General features: G+C 38.4%; 1 protein-coding gene across 1 annotated transcript; it reads right to left on the bottom strand.

Annotated features, from left to right (window-relative positions):
• Positions 1 to 1,368: 1,368 nt before the first annotated feature.
• SLC35D2 (solute carrier family 35 member D2) lies at positions 1,369 to 24,298 on the bottom strand. Its single transcript, XM_056513601.1, has 12 exons — positions 24,028 to 24,298; positions 21,681 to 21,714; positions 20,030 to 20,116; positions 17,198 to 17,265; positions 14,740 to 14,811; positions 12,865 to 12,933; positions 11,723 to 11,825; positions 9,917 to 10,009; positions 7,499 to 7,566; positions 6,673 to 6,751; positions 4,100 to 4,182; positions 1,369 to 3,507 (listed from the first exon to the last, which is right to left on the bottom strand). Exons 1-12 carry the CDS (start codon positions 24,168 to 24,170, stop codon positions 3,405 to 3,407), a joined length of 1,002 nt encoding a protein of 333 aa, XP_056369576.1. The 5' UTR covers positions 24,171 to 24,298; the 3' UTR covers positions 1,369 to 3,404.
• Positions 24,299 to 24,542: the final 244 nt, after the last annotated feature.

The following is a 24,542-nucleotide window of genomic DNA, read 5'->3' as shown; positions in this document are numbered from 1 at the left end:
AACAACCCAGTTTCCCCACATTAAATCTGTTTTAGTTTTCCCCTCAGGGCTTTACCTCATAAGTAAACCCAGTCAAATAAATAAGGTTTAAATATTACATTTACAAAAGTATTTACAAACTGCCATGAACAACTCAAAGAATCACTCACTATTCAAGGAATACTTTAAATCTGAAGAGGTTTCAGTTTCCTACATGTAAAAATAATGATGAATACCTCTTTTAAATGAATGCCCCCAAACTTAAAAGAATCCCTTCTATTTGATGAATGTAATGAAAATACAGTCCTCCATAGCTGTCAGTCTTCTCTTCTGGACTTCCATTTTCTGTTTCCATTTTCTTTTCCTGTGGCTGCTAATGAGTCTCAGATAGGTCTACAGAGGTTCACGGGCCCAATATGAGTCAATTAGGCCATGCTAATGAGAAGAAAATGAGTAAATTCTTAAGAATGTGAAGAATTCTTCATTGAGTCCAGTCTAATTTATTTTATTTTTTTTTTGAGGTAAGTTTTTTTCGCCTTCCACAGACTTTCACTGCAAGATCCATACACAGTGAATGGGTAAAAAGTTCCTTGGGTGACCCTGCTTTCTCACTTAGTCTCACTACACTGCAGCCAGGTCACTACTAAAAAATCCCCACAAAATATAGAGCATGAACAGGTCAAAGCACAGGACAGTATTGTTTTGTGGTCCAGTAAGTATTTCTCTTTGCATATTTCCTTGTAAATACACACTGACATCTGTAATGGTATCAATGTCGTATTTACAACCTTAAGTTTATTAATAAGAAATCTGTAGAAAAGTAAGCAGCTGTATCCTAAAAAAAATCAGTTTTAAGTTCTCACCTTATTAACTGAATTATACAATTATTGATGCTCTGGATGAAACAGCCATGCAATTTCCTGAATTCTAACATGATAGTTGTGCCTGGTTGAGCCCATATTTCCAGAATTTTAATCAGCACATTTACTGGAATCAACAGTATCTGGGATATAGAGGAAAACAGTAAGTGACTGAAGCTGAGTTTCTTTGTGAAAATATGCAAGCAGTTGCAAGTAGTTCTAGATAGTACCTATTTTTTTGTTATTCCTAGATTCATTTTTTAAATGATCCTGACTAACAATGTCATAAAGACTGTGATTATCAGGTCTGTATTTCAAGTGAGAAATTTAAGTCTGAAGCACTGTTCTATGAACAAGAAATTAAATAAAATCACTTCCACTGTGGTACAGAATAAACTAAAGAAACTACTTCAGGAACACTATAGCAGTAGATCATTTAAAAAGCAAATATCTGTGTTGCTCAAGTGTTTGGGACAATTAGACGTCACCCTCCCCCCGCAAAAAAAAACCAAAACAAACAAAACACCTGTTAAAATGGTAATCTCTATATTTTTATTTATAAAAGGTACAGCAAAATATTAATGAATTATATGCATACGTTAGGTGTTCCTTTGTGGGAACTACACCTTATTTAGCAGGTGCCTTTGCGTGTTCATCAATACAGCAATCAAATGGCACTCATACTAATTTCATAATTATTGAAAACCTTCCAATACCTTGTCTCATGGCAGAGTTAAGGGTCAGTAACTGGAATTGTGGAGGTAGGGATTATCTGAAGAAAGAGGATCCTTATAAAAGAACACACTCAAAAATATTGTAGATTTTTAAGCATAAAGGAAATATTTTAAAACAGATCACTGAAAAATATTTGCTGCAACGCTTTACCTCCACAGGTCTTTAGCAGACAGAAAATAAAAGTCACATTCTTAGCCAGCCATGAGAAAATGGATAGCTCACATTTCTCTTCTCGCTTTGAGTGTGCCTTTAAATGCCACTTCTAGTATCTGCAGTCACTGCTCCTCTTGCCATTCAAATCCATGCAGGCAGTCACTCCCTGAAGCTTCTGGTGTGAAGCCATGTTTCTTAGATCTAATTCAGACTGGTCATTGATGTGCTACACACAGAGTAATGCTTTTCAGGTTTTCTTCGCTGTATTTTAATCCAAGTGGGGATCAAATAAGTCATTAGACCACCCTGGTTCCATGCCAAAGTCTTTCAAAATCTTCTTTTGGTTTGATTATTTTCAAAAATCTTGGCTCATGCTTGCAGGGAATTGAGAACTTCAACAAGATTAATTTCTCTACTGTCTTCCAACACTTCAAAGCTCATGTTTTCAAAGGTTCACATTTTATCCTCAGAGAAACAGGTAAGCACTGTCAAGTATTTCCAAAGAAGAAAATATAGATGCAGGTGTTACTGAAATATAGATGTGGGTTTATTTGTCCCAGATGATAACTCAGTCCATGAGGCCGGGCCTCTTAACCACTGAGCCTACTGTACCAGCTGAGCCTACTGTAGTAATCCCCAGGCTCATTATGATTCCTTGCTTAGAATTGAAAGCTTAGAATAAACTAGTACCAGGTAAGCTTTTACTGTATATATAAGACACAACAGGACACTAGCCATTTCTCCTTATTTAAACACAGGTCAGTCCTCCACATATTTATGTTTCCCTTTCCTACCATGTACGTACATAGTAGCACCACTTCTCTACAGAGAAGTGGTTACAGACAAAATGTGAGAGGAGGGGACTGTGATATAGAAAGAAAAATGTACTTTAACAAAAATAGATTTTTTGGTACTGTCTTACAGACACACAGACACACAGACACAAAAATCTTTAAATATTAAAAAAATCCCCTGTCATTTCACTACTCTCCTTGCTCTTCTGCAAAGTTATGAGGGCTCATTTATAACAACTGTGACAATTGCTGCAGAACACAATGGTGTGATTGAGGATGACAAAAACACAGAGAGAATGTCTACACAATGTACATACATGGACATAGGCTGAATATTTTAGTGGACACTTGCACAGGGAACAATCTGGGGGCAAATATCCTCTTTGTCCCGTATGTTCTGCATAACTTACCCAAGAACAAATACATTCATGAAACCAATCTGAACTGCTAGGATCTTTCCTCTCCTCACTGATATGAAGGATTACATATGGCATAAGGCAGTGGTGAATGAAGCCTCGTGATCTTTACACAGAGTTTTTCCTTTGAGAAACTACAAGCAGCCACTGAAACAGAACTCAAAGATCTTGTTGAAATAGCACCCACGTACAGGTAAATGCAGAAATTTACAACTTGAGATTTTCTCATAGCATTTCTTCCTATAAAATGGTTTGCAGATTAAAAAAAAGCTAAAAGCAAACCAGTTTACTTGTAAAAAACATGGTGTGCAAGAATATTTCTGAGCCAGTGAATTGTGTGCATGTCTGTGACAACTGAGGTAGATTTTTTTTGTTGTTCCAAATATGTTCCAGCATATACTTATTTAAGGTCTTAGCAATGGTAAACAAACTTGTGTCTTCAGTCTCTTTCAAAGCAGGCATTTTGCCTAACTCTTTGACACTGGAAGTGCATTTTCTTCATCCCCAGGTTGTGCAGGCTTGCTGTTTCCTCTTAATGTTAAAAATGAGTATCTCAGTCCTCCTGCCATACTAAAGAAAAGAGAATGAACAGTGGTGTCAGAGATGCCTGATGCTACAGATGTCATTTCATAGGTACATGCCTTTCCTTCTGAAGGGCTAAAGAACACCAGCTATCATAAACTAGGAGTGCCTCAGAGCTATGTAATCCCTCTGAGAAAGCAGCCCCAAGCAGACAAAGATCAACTACCAGTTGCTCACGCAGATTCATAAACACAAATTATCATTTTAAGCACAGAAAGTAACAACTCACAAGTTAGAACTTAGATTCAATGGGCACAACTCATTTCCCACACCACACCTTGCTTTTATGTGGAAGCCTCACAGCTCAGATCTGATGCTCACAAGAAAAAAAGAACTAATTCAATTTTACACAGTAAAACTGTGGGCATATTTTCACAACTAGGCCTTACCACAGTAAGATTTAAACTCCGAAAACAAATGTGAAAATGTGTAATGAACTTTACATCCCGAGGCAGTGCTTCTTCAGGCCAGTTTCAAAACTGCATCACCCAAATGACTGCAGTCAAATGAAACCTAAAACTAGAACTCACTGAGAAATTTTCAGCTGTAATAAAAAAAAAGCCATTCAAGTTTCACTTACCAAATATTTAGCCCTACGAAGTTTAACATGGAGAATATGTAATCTCCACCAATCAACATGCCAATGTAAGCAATGGATATATTCTGAAAAGGAAACAAATTAATGCATTTATTTATGTCCGATTTCACCTCCATGAATACAAGCAATATCAACTAATTCACTTTTCTAAGGAAATAGCTATACTGTGTTGCTGACCACTCTAAAATCAGCCTTTAAATTAATTCCATGGGATGCCAGCCTTATAGATAATGTATCAATAAAAAGAATAATAAAATCAGTATGTTTTCTAAATTTATACAATGCACAGTGACTTCCTAGGGAAAAAAAGTGCTATTTGATATTAGGCAAAATGGAGCTAAGTTACTTTTTGAAATTTATTTCTTTATCATCTTTGGAATTCAAATCCCATTTCTTAAAAGTGAATTTTGGGTTCCCCAGAATAAATAGGATGCCTTAAAATTACAGTAAAAGTTCTTCATTATTACCTTAAGAGGGTTATCTGCTAATCTGCTACTTTTCCAACTAAATGTGCACTGAAATCACCTGGTACAGGTTCAAGACAGGCACAGTTTGAAGTTAAAGATGCTACCTCTCACCTACCTGAATCAAGATTTGGAAAAATAGTCCCCTAAAGACAGAAGGAAAGATGTAGAAACGTGTGATCATTTCACTAATACTTCATTGCTTTCAATTGTTTCAGCAGCTAGCCTGGACAATAACATCTCTACCAGTATCTAATGGAGTGCGCTGCATCATAAACTGTTTCTCTACTTTAAAGCTGCTCAAAGTGTGTCGAAGACTATTACAGCTTAGAAAACAGAAATGGTCTTGCCCTGACTTAATGGTTTGATGCAGACATATAAAATTTAAAAGAACACTTTCAGGGCACAGAATGTGTGTTGGGTTGCAATACAGGATGTGGTCAGAAATGTGTATTCTATCACCATCTGTTGAAGCAGATTGTTGGGGCAGTGACCCTTATCTAGTGGCACAAACTATCTGTTAATGGGCCATCTTTAAAACCAGGTGGGGCAATCATCTTTATCTTTTCCACAACCCATCTTCCCTCCAGGAAAGAGATCATCTGTTAATGGGCCATTAAGTCCCACTCTATGACTGATAAAATTACCTCATCCCATTGGGAGATTCTCCAGCCAGGAGGAGGAGCCAAGCCCTTCCTTCCTAGATAAAAACTGAGATTTTGGACACCTGCTTCCCACTGGATTCCAGAGGAGAGCCAGACCTTTCCACATCATCCCTGGACCTTCAGAGGAAAACTGCAGCCTTCCACAGGAGCACTGCTTCAGCTGAACCACACCTGCCACTGCAGAAGGACTGTAGCCACCATTTAATGGAACTGCTACCAATACCCTGACTGACAGGGTGCCAGGTTGTATTCTGACTCTGTCAGGGTTGGGACTGTTCTTTGTAATATTGTATTTCTATTTTAATTTTCCCAGTAAAGAACTGCTATTCCTAATTCCCATCTATTTGCCTGACAGCCCCTTACATTCAAAATTATAATAATAATTTGGAGGGAGAGGGTTTACATTCTCCATTTCAAAGAGAAGCATCTGCTTTTATTGGCAGACACCTGTCCTTCAAACCAGGACAGATGAATCTTGCAGCCTTCAAAAAAGAAAAAGAATGTAGAAAGAGAAGTACCACTCTCCTTTTTCAGATTTTGTTATGGTGAATGTGTTGCTTTCCTTAGTCACAGAAGGGATTCAGTACTGTGCCTAAGCTAGTTTGAATTCTGAAAATGTTTTGCCCACAGCTGCCTAAGTTTTAGCTTTATTCCAGCTATTTCAGCTTTACAGTTCTGTGGTCCTCTCCAAACTGGCCACCAAAAAAAAAAAGCATGGGCAGTGAGGGATGCTCCTAGACATGCTGTCCTCATGAACACAAAGCAAGATGCATGTTTTTTAATTAAATTGGGTTAAAGAAAACAGACTGTAAGGACACCCGGTTCAGTTTTTAAGACATACATGTTTTAGAGTTGATAAAATTGACCAGAACTTGTACACACCAAAATTAAATAGTCCACTCAGCTAGAACACAAGTTCTCAGACAGAGGCTGAGGCACTTAACCATAAAGCACACTTCGTACTTCAGCTTAGTCATTATTCTGCATCTATAGAAGCCCTATGTATTAGCTGCAAAGGAAATTAGTTTAGCTCAAAGTAAAAGTAGGTTAATTCCTATCAGTTCACCTGGATTTGCATCAGGGCATCTTGACTAACACACAATAACTTAATAAACAACAGAGGCATGTGATAGTGCCTGATGAAATGTGGGTAAATGTACATCTCTTAATTAAAATTGTTCCAGTTTCTCTTGTAGGAGAAAAAAAATTAGATCAATACTAACAATGTTTTCTGGAGCATACCTGACTTTCAATGCAAGAGAACAGAGTCACTTTGTGGTGTGACCTTGTTTGGCACAAGCAGTATCTCAGTATTAGCCTGCATTTTGAGTTTCCATCTCAAAGTAGAATCAAGATCACTGCTGAGCCAACGCTCTTTCCTATCTATTTGTGCACTTATATGTCCCTCTCCTGGTCCATAACTCACCTTGATGGCACCAATTACTGTTGTTGTGAGCGCAGAATTATAATGACTGCACAGGACAGTAGAATACATCAAGAGAAACCTAAACAAAGGACAAAATTTTATAAATTCCTGCCAGGGAGCTAAAAAGTTTAGCACTATTTCAAGTTGTTCAACATTTTCTGGATCAGTGTTTTTCTAGGCTCTGTAGTCCCATCTGTTTCAAACCCTTACAAAAGAATTTCTGTGAATCTCTATTTTAAGTTAATGATGAGCATATACAGAATGTTCAAAATATATGTTAAAATATGCTATTTGGCTCCAGCAAAGTAATCTCTTTTCTCTGCACTGTTTATATGTCAATATTTGAAGTTAGTTTGATCTCTTTGTCACAACATGGAGGAGAATAACAGGATACAACTCATTCTTTTGCTGACCCCGCAGTTTCAACAGTACTCAAAGCATTGTTTCATTACTTTTAAATCTCCCACACTTTTCCAGCTGTTTTAAAGAACAAACATATTGAAACAGTTCCTATATTCAAGGACTTACATGCTATTAACTTACTGCAAAAAGGTTAGATGATACGAAGAGACAGATAGAAGACACAGTACAGAAAATGCAAAGCTAAATGTCATGGTGTCCAGCACTGCACAGTGATGTCAAAAATCCAGATAGCACTGAACAGCTATTTACACCATTAGAAATAATTATGAGTCAAGACATAACGCAGTGGGAAAAAACATTTCCTTTAAACTGTAACATAACTTATATTTGAGTCTTATATTTGAGATTTGCAATTTGAAACACTGCCATGGAAACAACATGCTTGGTTCCCCTGTGTTCTTACCCCAATAAGCAGGAAAGAATAAACTGAAATACAAATAAAAAATTTGTCCAGTGCTGGAAATGTGTTGCCTATTAAAAAAAAAAAAAAAGAGAGAGAGAGAATTATGTGCCGTATAATCAACCGTAAACACATATAAAATATACTTAGTATGAAAATATGTAAATTCACAAAATAAGTTTCATTAATACCAAAATTATGAACCATTTATATTACTTCTGGAAACAGTTTAAAGCATCTAACTTGAGAGACAACAGGATGACAGCACCCATGATACCTAGAGACATACTTGCAACACACAGAGCAGTGCAGATACAGAAGTGCACACTGTAAACAATGAACAAAAACACAATACAGAAAACTGTGTTTTGTTGTTTACTGACAGATACTGTGAATAATAATGCATAATAAATACTGTTGATGTGAGACAGATGGAAACAGCAAATACATAAATAATTTCCTCTAAATCTCTTCCACACCACAGATTGATTATTTAGCAGCTTTCAAGGCCCAAGGCTGTCTCTCCAAGCATTACTAAGGTCTCAACAATGAAGATCAAAGAAAAGGCTCAATTACTTTGAAGTAAGTACCCTCCCTAGTGAATTGCAACAAATAAACACACAGTGCCACACAGTCACTACAAAACATGTCACAGATTCTTTTCCATCTCTAGTAATTTCTGGATATGCTTCATTTTAATCTGGTTAGTTTACAGTTGCTGCATATGCATCAAATTCAGCTAAGGCTGAACACATCCCTGGGAAAAAGAATAAAGGCCACAAGCCCATCCTGAGCTGCAGCCAGCTGAGGCAATAAGCAAAAAGGATCTTGAGCAGCTCTGCCCTGCTAGAATTGTGCTGGTGTGCAACAACAAACTGCAGAGTATAACACAGAGCCATTCTGGGGGTTCCTTCCTCTTGCATTGCATCATGCTTTCCTGTCCTTACAGTGAGCCAGCTGATGAAGGACAAACGAGACATTCACTCACAAACTGCAATCTCTACAAGATTATAGAACTATCTAGGGGAGTAGAAGCATGTCTCTATCACATAGGTGTGGTACTGATGTTTTAGCTTCAGAGCAAAAGATGCATGCTGTGATGGGTCAAGGCAAGAAGCTCTGTCAGGGTAAAAACTGGTCTGAAAATCTTTTAAGTACAAGGCTTATCTACAACCATTTGCTGACTTGTCACTGGTATTTTTCCATTTTCTCTGTTTTCTCCACAGATTGATTTCTGTGCATCTGCATCATTTAATAAGACTTCTAATATTAAGTAACCAAACCAATGTGATGCGCAGCAAGCACAATGCATTTCTCTAATAGATATTTATTCTCCTCAGGTAATTGAGCATTAAATTGTTTACAGCAAATCAGCCAGTAGGCACAACACACTCCTTATTCTCCCCTGAAGTAATCCTAACAAGGTTTACTTCAGGGGAAAGTAAGTAAACCCAACAAGGTAAGCCCAACAAGGGAACAAATAAACCCAACAAGTTAAACTTCTCTGACCAGGTCTCCCAAAATGTCTCCAACCCTGTGTGCTGGAAAAGCAGTTGAAATCTTACAGCTATATAAACCTGGGCCCCTTTTCCAAGATAGACAGCAGGTGCATTTTCCTAAACTGGCATAAGGTCATGCTGGACTCACGACATAAAGAAATTTCACATTCATAGCAGACTTACTTCCAGCAATTTCAGCGAATCATAATTTTTCTGCTTAAAGCAGAATTCTAAGAGCAGAATGACAAAATAATGTGAGTTCAGGGCAATACAACAAAGAATATTGCAAAGATTTATTACACCCTCCAAAGAATTTTCTGTGGCAAATGCAAAACTTTTCTAGAAAGGAATATGAGTGACTGGACTCACTTTACTATTATGAAAAATGTAACTCAGCAAATCTGTGAGGGAGCCATGAAAACCTTCTGGTCTGATACTTTATGTGTCAGGACATATCGCCTATGGATACTGTATTATGATTACCTGGGGAAAGTCATGCTGCCATTCTATGAGAATGGAAAATGTAGGTTACCTGATTAGACTGAGATTAACAGAAATCTGCCCTGGACATCAGAATGAGAGAAGGACTGGAAATTGTCTGTGTAGCTGTAATCTTGTTTTGGAATTTGTGGTAAATCACAAAGTGCAGCTGGATCCTCAACCATTTGTTCTAGCTGAGTGTCCCCAAACATATGTTAGTTCATAGACAAGACTCAAATAAGAACTATCACATGAATTCAGCTACTCCTTAACTGAAAGTTCTTACCTGTGAAGGACATGTCCAACTTACGCTTTTTAAACCCTAATCACTAACACAGAGGTAGGATTACCTCTTCAGAAACAAACAAAAAAATGTCACTACCCAAATGAAATCTGAACAAAATAACATTATCAGTCTGAGATATGCAATATTGCTACTTACCTCCTGAAAGTCTCCAGTAGAAAAGCTAAAAATAACTGTTGGAATCACCATGAAACAAGCATTATAAAACAGGACACCGTATTTTCCCAACTCCTGTGAAAAATGAAACATGCTGTTTGGCATTAAAAGCATTAAAAGCCATTTGGGAGCAAAATACTACATACTAGTCTGGTAATTCTTCTGACATTATTGTCAGTGAGTAAACAGAATAGAATATTTGTCAATTTAAAATACAAATTTGAAATCCTCAGATTCAGTATTTTGTACTAAGTTGAATTTCCACTTCAGTCACTTTGTCTGTGCACTCATCAGAGTATTACTGTTCTGTTATATGTTGGACACTTTCTACATGACACCAAGAATTTCAAAAGCTCTGGTAGCAGAAATGCTTTGTGTTGACTTCACTCAAGTCTCTGCCTGGCAAGGAATTATACAGTCCTTCTACTGCAAATCAACCATGAAAACATATAACAGAAAAATGAATGAGATTTGACTCACAAATAGAGCTCTGTAATCACTGGTAATTGATGTAACTTTACGTAACTTGAGGGGTTAACTTGCTTGACACAAAGGCAGAAGATTGAGAGAATGAAAAAATAGCCTTCCCTTCCTCCAGATTGAGCCATGTTGCTTAGAAAAATCTCTCCAGCCTATCGCTTCTCCTGTATTTTGCAGAAAATTGTGAGGCTGTTATGTGCTGCTCATGAATAAAAATGAAGTCTGGAATCTACTAAGGTATCCAAAATTATTAAAAAACATATATTTCTGCTGAAATAAAGAAGTCAGAAACCAAACCTCTATCCTCTTTGCTATAACTTAGTATGTTTCATGCCACTGCATTTGAAGAGCAGCCTGCCCACCATTTACATTAGTAATATGTATCAAGGTATAGTCTAATTTCTTGTCTCACCTGCCTTTGCTGCAGACTTGCTTTTAGATAACCAAAAAGGACTACAGATACTGTGGTTATGACTCAGGCTGGACAGATTTCAGTTTATTTTACATAAACCTCAAATAAAGTGTGTTTCTGGTTAAAAAGTCATTGTCCCTATATAAATATGTATCATATTTAGAGGTAAACTGTTTGCTTTTTTTTTTTTTTTTTTGATGCTGAATTGTATCCCCATTCATCTTTTTAGCCAAGAAATAAGTTTTGTGCCTTTAAAACTAGGTCCAAGAGTGAAGGGAGGGATAAGGAGAAGAGGTGGAATGTCGGGGGTGTTGTACTCAAAAACAGAGATAGAGCGCTTCGGCTCTCTCTGTCTCTCAGTGTGTGTTGTCTGCAGCACAAACAGCAGCAGAGAGCTCTCCTTTGCTTTCAGCTAGTTTTTTTATTGAGCTCAGGCAAAGAAGTTCCCTGGACAGTGACTTCTTCTTTTTTGGAACAGATCAGCCCTGCTCTGGACTGAAAACCCAGACGAGTACCAGGAGCTCACACCTGTGGCCCACTGGGGCTGGAACTCGGCATTTCCCAGCACAGAAGGGACTGGTAAGAGACTGAGCAAGCCGAGCTACACGCCACAAAAAGGACTCTCTGAATTTGCCATCTCTTCAGAAAGATGAGAGGTCCCATTGTTTAATATGATTCTCTTTTTTTTCATGTTTGTGAGTACTTTGCTCATTCAATAAACAATTTTTTTCCACTTTTCTCTAAGGAAGTTTATCTCCCGAACAGGTAGGCGGAAGTGCCACTTGAACTTGCTTTATAGAGGGACCTCTTCAGAGGTTTCCTCCCTACACTTGCCCTAAACCCACTGTTATCATATTGTTATAATGCTAAATTCAATCTAATCACCCCACAGTTACCTTTGGATCAATTTTCTGTTTTGTATAAACTCCATTTGCTGCTGTGAAAATATCATTTAGTAACACGAAGATGTAGCCCTCCAGATTGAAAGAGAGATCAGATCTGGGAAAGAAAGAAATACTATATTGTAAATAAGCAAAAAATATGCAATGCATTGTATTACCTTGCTTACCAAGCTGAATATTGTGAATGAGGATATGCAAATCCCATGAACTCCACCCAGTCAAAGGTTTTGCTTCAAGCCTTCTTTGCAGTTGTTTCCATTTCTCCAGTTACAGGACCATCACAAATGAGACATCAGAGAGTTCCTAATGCTCAGCGTTATAGTGGCAGGAAATGTTCAGTTTTCATTCAGAGAAAAATTCCACCCATCTCAACCCTGACAACCAGTCCAATTATAACTGAATATACTTACCTATTTCTTTTACTACAAAAAGTGGCTAGGGAATAAAATTTCACTGTTTTTTACAGTCAGAGCAGACATATTGTCACATCTTCTGTTTTGACTAGTGACCTCATCAATACAGGGTAATTTGATAGGACATGGCTCTATCTGGGTCACATCACATGGAAATTATTTACCCGTGTTTATAGAAAAGCCAGGAAACAAATAATCAAAACATTACCTTTCCTGATAGATTGAGGAATGTTCAAACAGAAAACATAGGACAACAGTGTATGGATATGGGTGCTTTGTGAACATTATCTCACAATGGAACTTACTAAATAAAAAGTGGGATTTTTATGATTAAAAAACTGCATGATGCCTAACTCCATATTTGACAACCAAAATATCAGTCTTTCTATCCAGAACAAGAACATACTTTTCCAATATTATTAAAATACACTGATACCATGAAGTAAAAGCAACATTCCTCACATAGTTTTAACTTGCTTCACCTATGATCCTGCCAACACGGAAAACCTAGAGGTGGAAAAAGACACACCCAAAGACTGTCAGCAGGAACCAGATTCTTTCCTTTTATAACTGTACCTCCCAGTGATGTCACTAGAGAGATCTTCCAAATCAACTTTCTCCAACTGATCTCAGCTTCAGTTTACTTAGAACTAAACAAGGAAAAAGTCTTCCTGCTGTCCCTCCCCTCATAATAAGGCTTTGTATGAGAAATTAAAACCTTACCCAGCGGCTATGAAAGCCCCAAGAATGATGGTAAATACGCTGCCTACAATATTCAGTGGGTATCGTTTCCTGTAGGCAAAAATTGAAACAGTTCACATTTTCATTATTTAAAGCAGAGATTAAATGGCTGTCTGCCTGAAAAGTTTCAAAGCAATTAATAATCACAGAACATTTAACAGGAGGGCAAAGTCTTTACAACTTTACAGAAACAACGTGATTGCCCATGTGCCAGGCTGTCAGACCTTGGCCTGAGAATGGAGATTGAAAAAGCACTGAGAGCACTCTCTTACTAGACAATTATAAAAGCAAAGATTAAAGGTTCAAAGTAACAGCACTGAACCAAATAAATTTAATGTATACCGATATTCATAGCAGATACATTTCAGTGTCTTTCAGCAGTCCAATAAAGGAAAATCACTGTATATATCTCATGCAGTTTTTTATATCACCTTTGTTGATGAAGATAATATACAACACACTGTCTGGATTATTTTAAAATAGATACTTATTTTGAACTCAAACTGAAACTTTGTACTTGAAAGGGAAAACATGGATTCTGTCAAGATAGACTGAGAGAGAAGATCCATTAAAACAAAACATACAATGCTCTTAAAGAAATGCACTGTGTAACAGCACATCTGTGGACCACTGTCCCAAAAATAAAGCACTGAGCAGACTCTAGATAAATTGGGCTTTGACTATAATGACTCTCAGAATAACAACCCAAATCCTGGTTGTTTCAAAAATCCTGACATAAGCCTGCACAGACTCTCTCGAGCCCTTTCATTTTCAGCCCTAAGGAAATACAAGGTGTCAGTCTGCACCAATACAGCATTCTCCTCCCCAGTTTCCTTTGGTTAGGATGTTGTTTGCACTCATAGGCCACAATGCTATTCTCCAGCTGAGCACTTATGATAATCTCACTGACTCACTTTTTTTTTTCCCTTGCTTGTGGGAGTCTTCAGGCCAACAGAAGACAGTAAGTTTTGTTTTCCCTGGGAGAAGTTAAAACTACAAAAGAATTCCAGAGCATCTTCAAATATAAATCACACTCATCAATTAACTGCTGCTAAAGCCAAAGGAGATGACAGTTTACCTGAGGGCTTTTTGCTTTTTTTAGCTTTTCCCTGACCATCACTCTAGTGTTGTCTGGGTTGAGCTTCAGCAAGCTGTTTTTTCTCCCTGTGAGTTCATCTTGTGAGTCCAGTACTAGCCATATGGATAGAACTGTCAAGTTCTATACAAAGTATGATGTATTTATACTCCTGTTCCTCCAACTCAGGACTACTGAAATTAGAGATCCTGAGTAGCTAGCATATCCTTCATAACTTCTTGTGAAAAATAACATAGGTGTCTGTAAGTAAGGAATTCTCTGATCTAACGACTGGCAGATGCCATTTTGCTCCATTAACATGGTATTTTTTCAGACTTGACCCAGACATTCTCTACATAAGCAGACTGCCATGCTATCAGCATTCTTTGGAGACATAAGCATCTGTCTGTTTGAAGCAATTTAAGAGCCTCCAAGACAAGACACAAACATAAGCACTGAAAGTGTCTGAGTTGTGTCTGTGGACCTGAAATCTGTGAAACAGTCTAGAAAATGAGACACGAAACTGGCAAGTAGATTTTTTCCCTGTCTTCACTGAAATGTATATATCTATGCCTTCAAAAAAGCTACATAAATCACTTTCTTTGCTTTTCTCTATTTGTATGTAAAAATGACTCATTGAATACACTGATGAGATGACATAAGTAATCCATTTGACATGTTCTAAAACAAAGGTATCTTAAATGAAAAAAAAAACCAAACCAAACCTACAAAACAACAAAAAAACCAAAAATACAACCCCAAAAACAAACAAAAAGGATCACCCAAGTATGATGATTTCCAGCAGTAAAGTAAGTGGAATGGTAAACTTCCTGAGCACTGTAAACATCGGCAAACTGTCAAAAAAACAAAATAAAAATCCAAGCATAGCATCAGATTAACAGCATTCTTGTATTCTAACTCTTATTTTACTAGTCCAGGAAATGGAACAATTAGTCCAGCAATAAGAAACCAAAACAAACACCAAATCATTTAATACATATATAAAAATGTCAGTCTGATATAAGAGGCACATTAGATACCAATCATTGAAAGATATAGCAAGCTTTGCCAATTTGTAAATCAATGCAACTGGCTATGTTCTGAAGGTCACTCTGCATTACTGAAATGGAATATAGTAGGTATTTTCTACCTACCCTTATGAAAGAATTCTTTCTGCAAAATTCATAGGCAGAGTTAAATAAAAATTATTTATATTATAAACTTAAGAGAAGACAATAAACCTGTCTATGAAAACATATAACAGAAATAAAACACAAAGAAAACATGCTTAGTAAACAAGACATATTTTGAAAAAAAGAAGTAAAATAAATCCATGACTAAAAAATTATAGGAAATACAAGAAACATGAAAGGTGGGACCAGCCTCAACTACCAAACAAACTGCTTCTTTTAGCAACATATTGTTGATCTTCATGCAGTAATGTAGTTGGAAACCTTTCTGGGTAAGAAAACGCATCTGACACTTTGTAAATGTGACAGCATGGCCATATGGACCAATTAATCCCCTGCTTAAGATAATTATTAACAATTGCATTAATAGATAACACAATTCCTAACACAATGTTTAGTAACTTTATAATGGATATTTCGAATTTATGCAAAAGATCACCTGCACCTTCCAGACAATTCAAACAAGGTGGAGAATGCAATGATGTAAACAAGTGTCATATATTGTAACAAAATGCAGTGGAACAAAATGTTAATGATAGAAACACTGCTGGCATTTTAAAGTTTCTGTTATAAAAATCAGTTACAACCAGTAAATCTAAATGAGGTATACCAGCCACAGGAGAGGGAGAATGTACATTGATACACCCTATTAAACATTAAAATTTACAGTCAGAGAAAAGGGAAAGAAAAAGCAAGCTTTTACAGTTTTGAAACTACTTTCATATTCACAATGACTGTAGCGCTACTAGGCACAGTACTGCCTAAGTCTTTATGTCTGTTTCAGTGGAACAGCTTGTGAACACATTCAACAAAGAGCTGTGGAATCAGGCATCTAGTGTTCATAGCTAGAGAATATTAATTCTATAAAAGAAAAGAAATGTAAAAAAATTACAAGTAATACCCTGGGAGACCTCATCACTCTCTACAACTCCCTGAAAGGAGGGTGTAGTGAGGTGATGGCAGGTCTATCCTATTGTGCCTGCAGTGAGAGGACCAGAACAAACGGCCTTCAGCTGAGACAGGGAAATTCAGACTAGATATTAGGAAAAAAAATGTCATTGTTTGGGTGATCAGGCATTAGCGTGGGTTGTCCAGGAAGGTGGTGGAGTCACCATCCCTGAGGGTGTTTGGATCTGGCACTGGGTGATAAGGTTACTGGTCCAGGGTTACAATGGTAGTGCTGGGTTGACAACTGGACTGGATGATTTTAAAGGTCTTTTCCAGCCTTGACAATTCTATAGTTCTGTGGTTCTATTTTCCTTCCTAGCATTTGTCTCAGATGCACACAAACCTGCTAAATTCTGTTTTGGTTTAGCTTGGTACCAAACTCTCAGGAGGCTGCAATGACATAAAAAAATCACCACAATGGTGGTGTTGTATCCTCCAGTCCTGCTGCAGCCATCATCCTTCTGTGCTCATCTTCCACAGAAAATACAGTCATTCATTCTGTTACAGCACATGTCTACATTACTGACACCTTTTTAGCACTAGCATGGAAGCAACTCTCATAGGTCTACATTCACATGCACATGGAAGTCAAGGCACCCTTGGAGCAATGCTCCCTGGCAATCTGCTTTTGGCATTCAGCAGGGCTAGGCCATCACTACTGCACTACACAGCAGTTTTTTCATCCCTTGGTGATTCCTAAATATCTGCCATGGCATCATTCTACAAATACTTTCCTTATGCCTCTTCTTTCAGAAACACCTTACAGTTTTCCAACTCTCTGGTTAGGACACCCAGGAAAAGCTGGATGCTTGGGTTTGAGGCAAATGTATAAGCACTTTCATGGTCACACAGGAATACTGTGATTTTATGTCAGTACAGGCCTGGCTAAGCTCCTTTTAAAGGAAGCAGACATCTTGTAAACTGATCAAATGTTCGTAAATCAAAATTCCATAACAGTACCAGGGATTTAGACAGACAGGCAGACAGACACAACATGAATTTAAGACTCAAGACAATGCTCTTCTTTAGTGCTTCTTTTTTTACCCCACAAGAGAAAAGGGTTAAATCCAAACAGTCTACTTATAATTTCTACTTACTGTACCTGAGTTTGCTGGTACTTGATAATCCACTTAAGTGGTTTCCAACATAAATCAGAGGCAGAGGAAACAACTGTGATAAAATTAAAAGCACAACTCAGATTATTTTGTTTAGAAGTACTGTTGAGAAACTTTACTTGATAGAATTTGATACCTGTCATACCAGATGTACATTTATCAAGAAAGAATGGAAAAAACTGTAACCATGCTGCAAACTCATCTGCAGCTCCCATTTATGTGACTGGTCATGACCACAGCTTCATTGATGTCATTAAAAGAGTTGCAATCTACCACTAATGAAACTTAGAATCCATTTAAGAGTAAATGTTAATCACTTTTATTCTAGTTACTATAACACTCAGATTAATACCCATTTTAATATTTAATTTTAGGCATTAAAGTAATATTAACAACAGTAGCTAAATAAGCAAGTTAAGAGGTGGGATAAAAAAGTTAGTAAACTATAAGTATGCTGTGCTTCTGTACATACTCCACATATATTGGCACATATGGAAGTCACAACATTTTAGATCTACCCAGAAATGCCATGTGAGACACTGGAAAGGAAAGGTAAGCAATTATGAGTAAATTAAACTTTGCTTCTAGCAAAGAGAGTGATTTGCACAGAAACATATGGTCCATAACACAATACAGATAAACAATAATGGAAGTTCAGGGCCTTAAGAAAATGTACAAGTACACATGAATCCCTACAATAATCAGCTGCAATTCAAAGCCATTAATTTTCCTGTTACAGAAAATATTACAGTATCACAGAATGGGTGAGGTTGAAATTTGTGGAAGATTTGAACCAACCAAAATAATCAATGGGGACAAAGGCAGTGTGTACATTTGGTCCCATTCACTATCAGTCAAGAGGAGCTGAAATGGCAGAAAGATATAACAGATCATCTGTCTTAATGTGTAATAGTTGCCCTTGTTTCTACACAGGAACACTTTAGAGAACACTATAGTCAAAGGCTATACATTCTTAAACTTTGCTGGAAAAGCATACAGAGGATTGGGATATTTTATCTATGTTAAAAATTCTGCATTTCTTCCACAGCAAGAGAGAAAAAAAGGTGAAGTAAAAGTTAACTGATAGCCAACTGAAGTTAACTTTTAAGTGAAAGTCACAGTAAAAGTAAACAGGACTATAAAGAAAGCAGGAGTATGAGTAACGATAAATATTCCACCTGTCAACATAAGTTTGCAAAAATGTTGTAATGCACTATCTCATCTGCAGACTTTTATTTAGAACATTTGGATTCATTTAATTTATAGGCTAAAACCAGAGCAGACATTATATTAGCTTTCCTCTGAAATTCATTCCTTTGTAAAGATAGTATTACAACATCCAGCATAACAGCAGAGATCAGTGAATCATTTACTTAAAAAGGGTCAGGAACTTCAAAGCTTCATCACTAAAATAAGCATTTCACTACTTTAAAACTCTAGCTGAATGCACTGAAGACATAAACCAGTCAAGGAGTGAAAAGTAATGATTATCTTAGTGTCAAAGCAAAATCTGACAAAAGGATAAGAAGTTGGCCTAAGGGTTCCTTAAAAAGTAGAGAAATAACAATAAGCAATCCAGCTGATTCACTATGACTAGTCAAATCCAGCTCTACAAACAATGTGCAAGACCTGGAAGTTAAAATGCTGACTGCTCCCAGCCTATCCAGCAGTCTTCCAAACAAGACATATTAGTAGGATAAAGAAAATGTGTGCTGTATTTTTTTAACATAAGTAAAGACAACAGCAGAGAGGGAGCACAGAAGACTTGGGGGGGGATGGAAGGAAGAAACTTCTCAAGCTGTTTATATGTGGAACTCAAAGCTACCCACTGGGAAACCTTTCTTATTCTGGAATAAAGAAGGACTGTCCATTTTATAAATGTTTCCACAGATTTTTCTCCAAGACTTGTACATGTAGAAATCCCAACAATTTCAACATGCATTAAGAATAAACATATCTGTGAGACATCCATTCTAAACCTCATATTGATAATAAGACATGATTCTGCAGTAAAGATGTGGGCCTGAAAAGCTCTACTATCTCATCCCTGCAGCAGGGCTGGGAACACTCCCTGTTCCTGGAGTGAGCACAACCGATACCCTGCAACAAGACATAAACTTACAGGCTAATGCATCAAAGAAACACTTCAGCAACATCGCCTAGGTGCAAAAATCTTTGAGGATCATTGCTGTAGTCATTTCACATCCTAGTTCCCAAACTGAGGTAAGAGGAGGTCCTCTCACATTTGTTCTGTCCTGTCTCTTTAGACCATACACATTTAAGGTCTGTATGATGAAGCTAGTCACCACCTACAGCATTTTCAGTGGGCATTATTTTAGCCCCTCCTAAAACAAAAATCTTATACTAGGAGTCAACTGTTGCTCTGGTTTCTCATCAATCACATTGTTTTTCTATTATTTTATCACATGCTCCATTCATATTTCCAAGGAGCCTTTCTCTCATTATGCTATGTTCAAAAGTCTTTTGCAAAGGTATCTCCCATTGATCCCACAGAAAGCTATATCCAGAAAAACCTTTCAGGAATATGAAAGAGTTCATGCATCTGTATAAAAGTAAAGCACCCTTCCCATGTGCTACATAACATAATGGCACCAGATTTCTCTGCAAACAGTTTCTATCTATGGCCCAAACTACAATATTGCAGAAAAATTAAAATTATCAAATAAACTTTTAAATGAAACAATGATACAAATAATCCCATTTGAAAAAGAAATGTAAATGCTTTCTTGTCTTTGTAAGAAAGAATGTTATATAAGAAGTAACTTTTCTATTAACACCAAGACATATGTGATCCTTACCTTCACAGGTATACTTTTATCAAAATCAGGGAAGTGAACAATCTTTCTTAATTTTGACACATACAAGATAAGTATAGTGGCGGCCATCTAAACAAAAAGAAAAAAATGAGAAGTCACATAAGACCAAAATTGTAACGTATGAATGAAAAAACTGCTTCAAACACAAAATCTTTATACAAATTTGACAAATGCTAGGTTTTATGTATTTCTCTAAAAGAACAGCACAGAATGCAATTAATAAATTGAAATTATTTTGCCAGTTATTTATTTAAAAGTAAATTAAACACATATACTTTACTATCCTGAAGAAAATTAGTGGCTCTCTGTGAAACAGTGCATGCTGAGAAAATAAAATAGGACATAATCCCAAATAAACCATGAAGTTTTTATTCAGAGAATTGTTTAGTCTGCAGAATCACTCCCAAAACTTTTTTTTGGTAATGTAAGATGGAAGTTGGGCATTAATCAGTCTGTTGACAACATGAGGAAGAAATAATAAAGGTGCAGACAGAATAAAGAAGAATATCTGAGCAATCCTATATCATAGGCGTTAATGCTGTCCCCAGGGAGTCAAAACAAAGGGTCAAATTTCCCTAATACTAAAATACAGTAATTGGCTGTCTAGAGGATAAGGTGGAGTCATATTCTGCAGACTAAATCATTATACCATATCACATGTACTTTATATAGTATTCAGAAAAACCTTGGAAGGATCAGTAACAAAAAAAATGGAAATGCCATTAAGTCTTAGATTCTGCAAAGAAAAAAGATACATCAAGACATGAATTATTGCCACATTTTCTATCCTTTCACTGAAACATGATCTGTGGTTCCTTGGGCAGTCTGGATGTGTAAAACTCGCTCTATCCCATCGCTAAGTCTTTACAAGACATTTTACTCCCTGTAACAGCAGAGATGTCAGACTTGCAGCCTGTTTTCAATTCTTCCTCACTACCCCTCTGCTGTGCAGCCTTGGCAGAAAGCAAGTTCTTTATAAAATGTGTTTACCTAAACAACACTTGTTTCAAGGCTCAATCTTTATCAGTGATCCCTCTGCAGTGATACATTTCCTTTATGGACCCAGTCCACAAGTATATGAACTTTGGCTTTACTATGATGCCTCCTAACAACAAAAACAATAAAAAACATTTCTGCTGCAATACTGCAAATTACCCACGTGCAAGTAAAGCAAGAAAGAATCAAAATTTTGCACAGGTTCTACTGGAAAACTACTGGGAAGTGGGGAGAAATTTATGAGGAAACACATGGTCTGGCTACAGACAGGGGCAATGTCTCTGCATGTAGTCCACAAAGGCTCAAGGACTCTCATAGAATGTATGCACTTGCTAGAACAAAGCTGGACCGTTTTGAAGGCCAGATTCCTTAATTACTGAATTTTACAAGAAGAAATAAATAGCATTCCAGCCTTTTACATGACTCTCTCCAGCCAATAATTTTGACTCAAGCTCAAAGTTGCCTGTTTTCAATGAAACAAATTACAGTTCCTTATAGTGTATCTAATCCAGTAGACAAGAAGTTCACTATAACTGCTTATTATAGTGATTTTGCCCCCTAAAATCTACCTCTATTTATCATTAGTTCACCTCACAAAATAATGAATAATTTTAGTATGCTTTACTTGTGAACATACCTGTCCAATTCCAAGAAACATTGGTGATGGGAAGCTGAAAAGCATGAACAGATATTTAGTACTGAGGAATGGAAAGAAATAATTAGGAAAAAATAAAAAAATTAAAGTTTAATACCAAAATCAACAATTAAACATGAGGATGACTGGCCTGTGCTTAAGAAGAGCTTGGGATTACACTTATTGTAGTAATAATTTTTTATTTCTGCAGTCCAAATAACACAGCCCATGCACAGTTGGTCAATTCTGAACTGTTAGCTGTTTGGGAAATACTCATAAGTGAAGGTAAGAGAACTCTTAATGCACTGTTTCTTGAGTAGCTTCACATATACATTTTGAATCCTGATATGGAATAGTAACTTAAACCTCTTGCACTAGCTCTAATGTGGAAGTTTATCTCTACAGTCCAAACAGACTAGCAATATGTTTTTGTCCTAATCAAGTTCTTAGATAAATGTTGTAGAAACATCTATTTCCTTCTAAATTAGCTAGATTCCTACTATAACCCTTTGGTTGGCTTGAGCTGAAAGCATGGATAGAATCATAGAATGGTTTAGGTTGGAAAGGACCTTAAAGATCACCTAGTTCCAAACCCTCTGCCATGGGCAGGGACATCTTCCACCACTCTAGGTTGCTCAAAGCCCCATCCAGACTGGTCTTGAGCACCTCTAGGGATGGAGAGTCCATCCAGTGCCTCACCACTCTCACAGCAAAGAAATTCTTCCTAGTATCAATCTAGACCTGTCCTCTTTCAGCTTAAGGACATTTCCCTTTGTCCTATCACTACATGGCCTTCTGAAAAGTCCTTCTTGAGCCCTTTAGATACTGGAAAGCCACAATAAGGTCTTCCTGGAATTTATCCAGGCTGAACAACTCATCCATGGCCTTGTTGCACTCCATGACATTTGCAGGAACTGCTGTACTCTTACTTGGTGTAGTGAGAAATGTACATCTCAAATTAACATAACTGGGATAGGAACAAAGCATTGACAAAATATACAATGTGCTGAATCACAGCAGGAAGGCCATAAGAGCATTAAAGTCCTAGCACAGAGCTAAGAGCAACCAATAGCAAAAGAAATTCAGGGAAACAGAAGAATCGGGGGCAGGAAAAACAAGAAACAGCAGGACTTCCATTTAAAGTCATGTGACACCTAAACTGCGTTTTGTTTAGTATTTACAGCTACTCCATACAAAAATGGACAGCTCACCCATCTGTACTACACAGATTTCTCCAGACGTTTATGATTTGCAGAGGCCTAAATATTTCCAGCAATGCTATAAGGTCTTAATATAAAACTTAGGCTAACTGATGGACATATTGTACTCGATTATCTCACACAGATGTGCTAGATCTATGTCAGGGACTTGCAGGAAGCTGCAGTCCGTCAGTATTAAAAAACCTCAACTTGCACCATGTACAATTTATGAGACATATTAAATACAGCTGCTATATGTTTAAATAGCACTGAATGTTAGAAAATGACAGCAAGTTTGGCTTTTTAGCTTTCTTTTCATTTTGGTTTTTCTTCTTTTTATTTTGATTCAAGATGAGCTAAACCACAGCAAAAACAGAGCAAAGATAAGTAAAAGATGTTAATGGTAAGAAAAATGGGAATCACAGGACAACCATAGAATCACAAACTATCCTCAGTCAGAAGGGACTCACAGGGATGATCGAAGTCCAAAAAGTACAAATCTAGATGGGAAAAGTATGACTTGGAGATGAATGCTCAAGTTCCTCTGTTTCCCACAGCTGAAAGACTTAAAGTGTAAGAGGTCTGCAGTTAATGCTGTTGCTTTACATAATGGTGTAAAATGCTAATTATCACCATGATGGGAATTAGCGCCATCAAGTCAAGGACGGAACCTTTCAGTATTTTCTGAAACGATTACTTTCTGATACGATTAAGCCATTTTAAAAGCTTCACTTTTCTTTTCTGGCTACCTCAGAAAAGAAAGATGCTGGAAGGAATATACTGCTCGGCAGGAACAGCTAGGGCACACGCTGTTTCCCTCACGGGTATCTGAGGTGAGGCGATCCCCTGGGAATACTGTAAAGACCCCGAGTAAAAAAAGGGTGTTGTCGGAACCGTGCCTGCCGTCGGGCGGTGCTGCAGAACTGGTACAACTGGGCACAAGTGGGGTCTGAAACTGGAGAAGCTGGCCCGGCTCCCAGCCCATTACCCACCAGCTGGCAGCCCGGGATGCGAGCGGCACGGACGCCACCGGGAAGGGGAGCAGGAGCGGGGACGCTTATCCGCCGGGCAGCGAGGGACACCCTGCCACGGCCCGGCGCCGGCTGTGCCAGCACCGGCGGGCGGGGCGCCCGCTCTGCCCCGGCGCTCACCTGTAGGCGCTGAGGAGCGCCTTGTTGACCAGCACGTTGAAGAAGGAGCTCGTCCCGTAGAAGAGCGCCGAGAGCACCCTGGGAAGCGCCGGGGACTCGGCGGCGGCGTCTTCCTCCTCCGCCGCGGCCTGACCGGCGCTCATGGCGGCGACGAGCAGGGCCGCACGGCGGGCGGCACCAGCGCGGCCGTGGGGCCGCCGCCCCTCCTCCTCCTTCTCCCCGGCCCGTCCCCGGGCGGCGGCGGCTGCACCGGGTCCGGGGCGCGGCGGCCCCGCGGGCGGGTCTGGAGCGGCGCCGCGCCTCGCCTGCTGGGGGCGCTGCCGCCGCCAGGGCCGGGCGCTGCCTGAGGGGCCCGCACCGCACCGCCCGCGGGGCCGCCGCGCCCCGGGACAGCGCCGAGCCCCGGCACCGGCCCGCCGGGCCCCGGGGCAGCGCCGAGCCCCGGCACCGGCCCGCCGGGCCCCGGGGCAGCGCCGAGCCCCGGCACCGGCCCGCCGAGCTGCTACACGAGGCCG

Source organism: Oenanthe melanoleuca, chromosome Z (assembly GCF_029582105.1).
Source record: "Oenanthe melanoleuca isolate GR-GAL-2019-014 chromosome Z, OMel1.0, whole genome shotgun sequence".
Classification (NCBI taxonomy): Eukaryota; Metazoa; Chordata; class Aves; order Passeriformes; family Muscicapidae; genus Oenanthe; species Oenanthe melanoleuca.
The sequence above is the reverse complement of the archived record's forward strand: the minus strand, read 5'-3'. Positions and strand labels throughout refer to the sequence as shown.

What these genes read in the sequence shown, in the direction of transcription:
- SLC35D2 (XM_056513601.1), bottom strand. Translation starts at nt 24,170, where the DNA reads ATGAGCGCCGGTCAGGCCGCGGCGGAGGAGGAAGACGCCGCCGCCGAG. An exon ending in TCAAGTACCAGCAAACTCAG is followed by an intron (nt 14,812 to 17,197) that starts GTACAGTAAGTA and finishes TTTTTTTGACAG; the next exon opens with TTTGCCGATGTTTACAGTGC. An exon ending in CTACTGGAGACTTTCAGGAG is followed by an intron (nt 7,567 to 9,916) that starts GTAAGTAGCAAT and finishes TTTTTTTAATAG; the next exon opens with GCAACACATTTCCAGCACTG.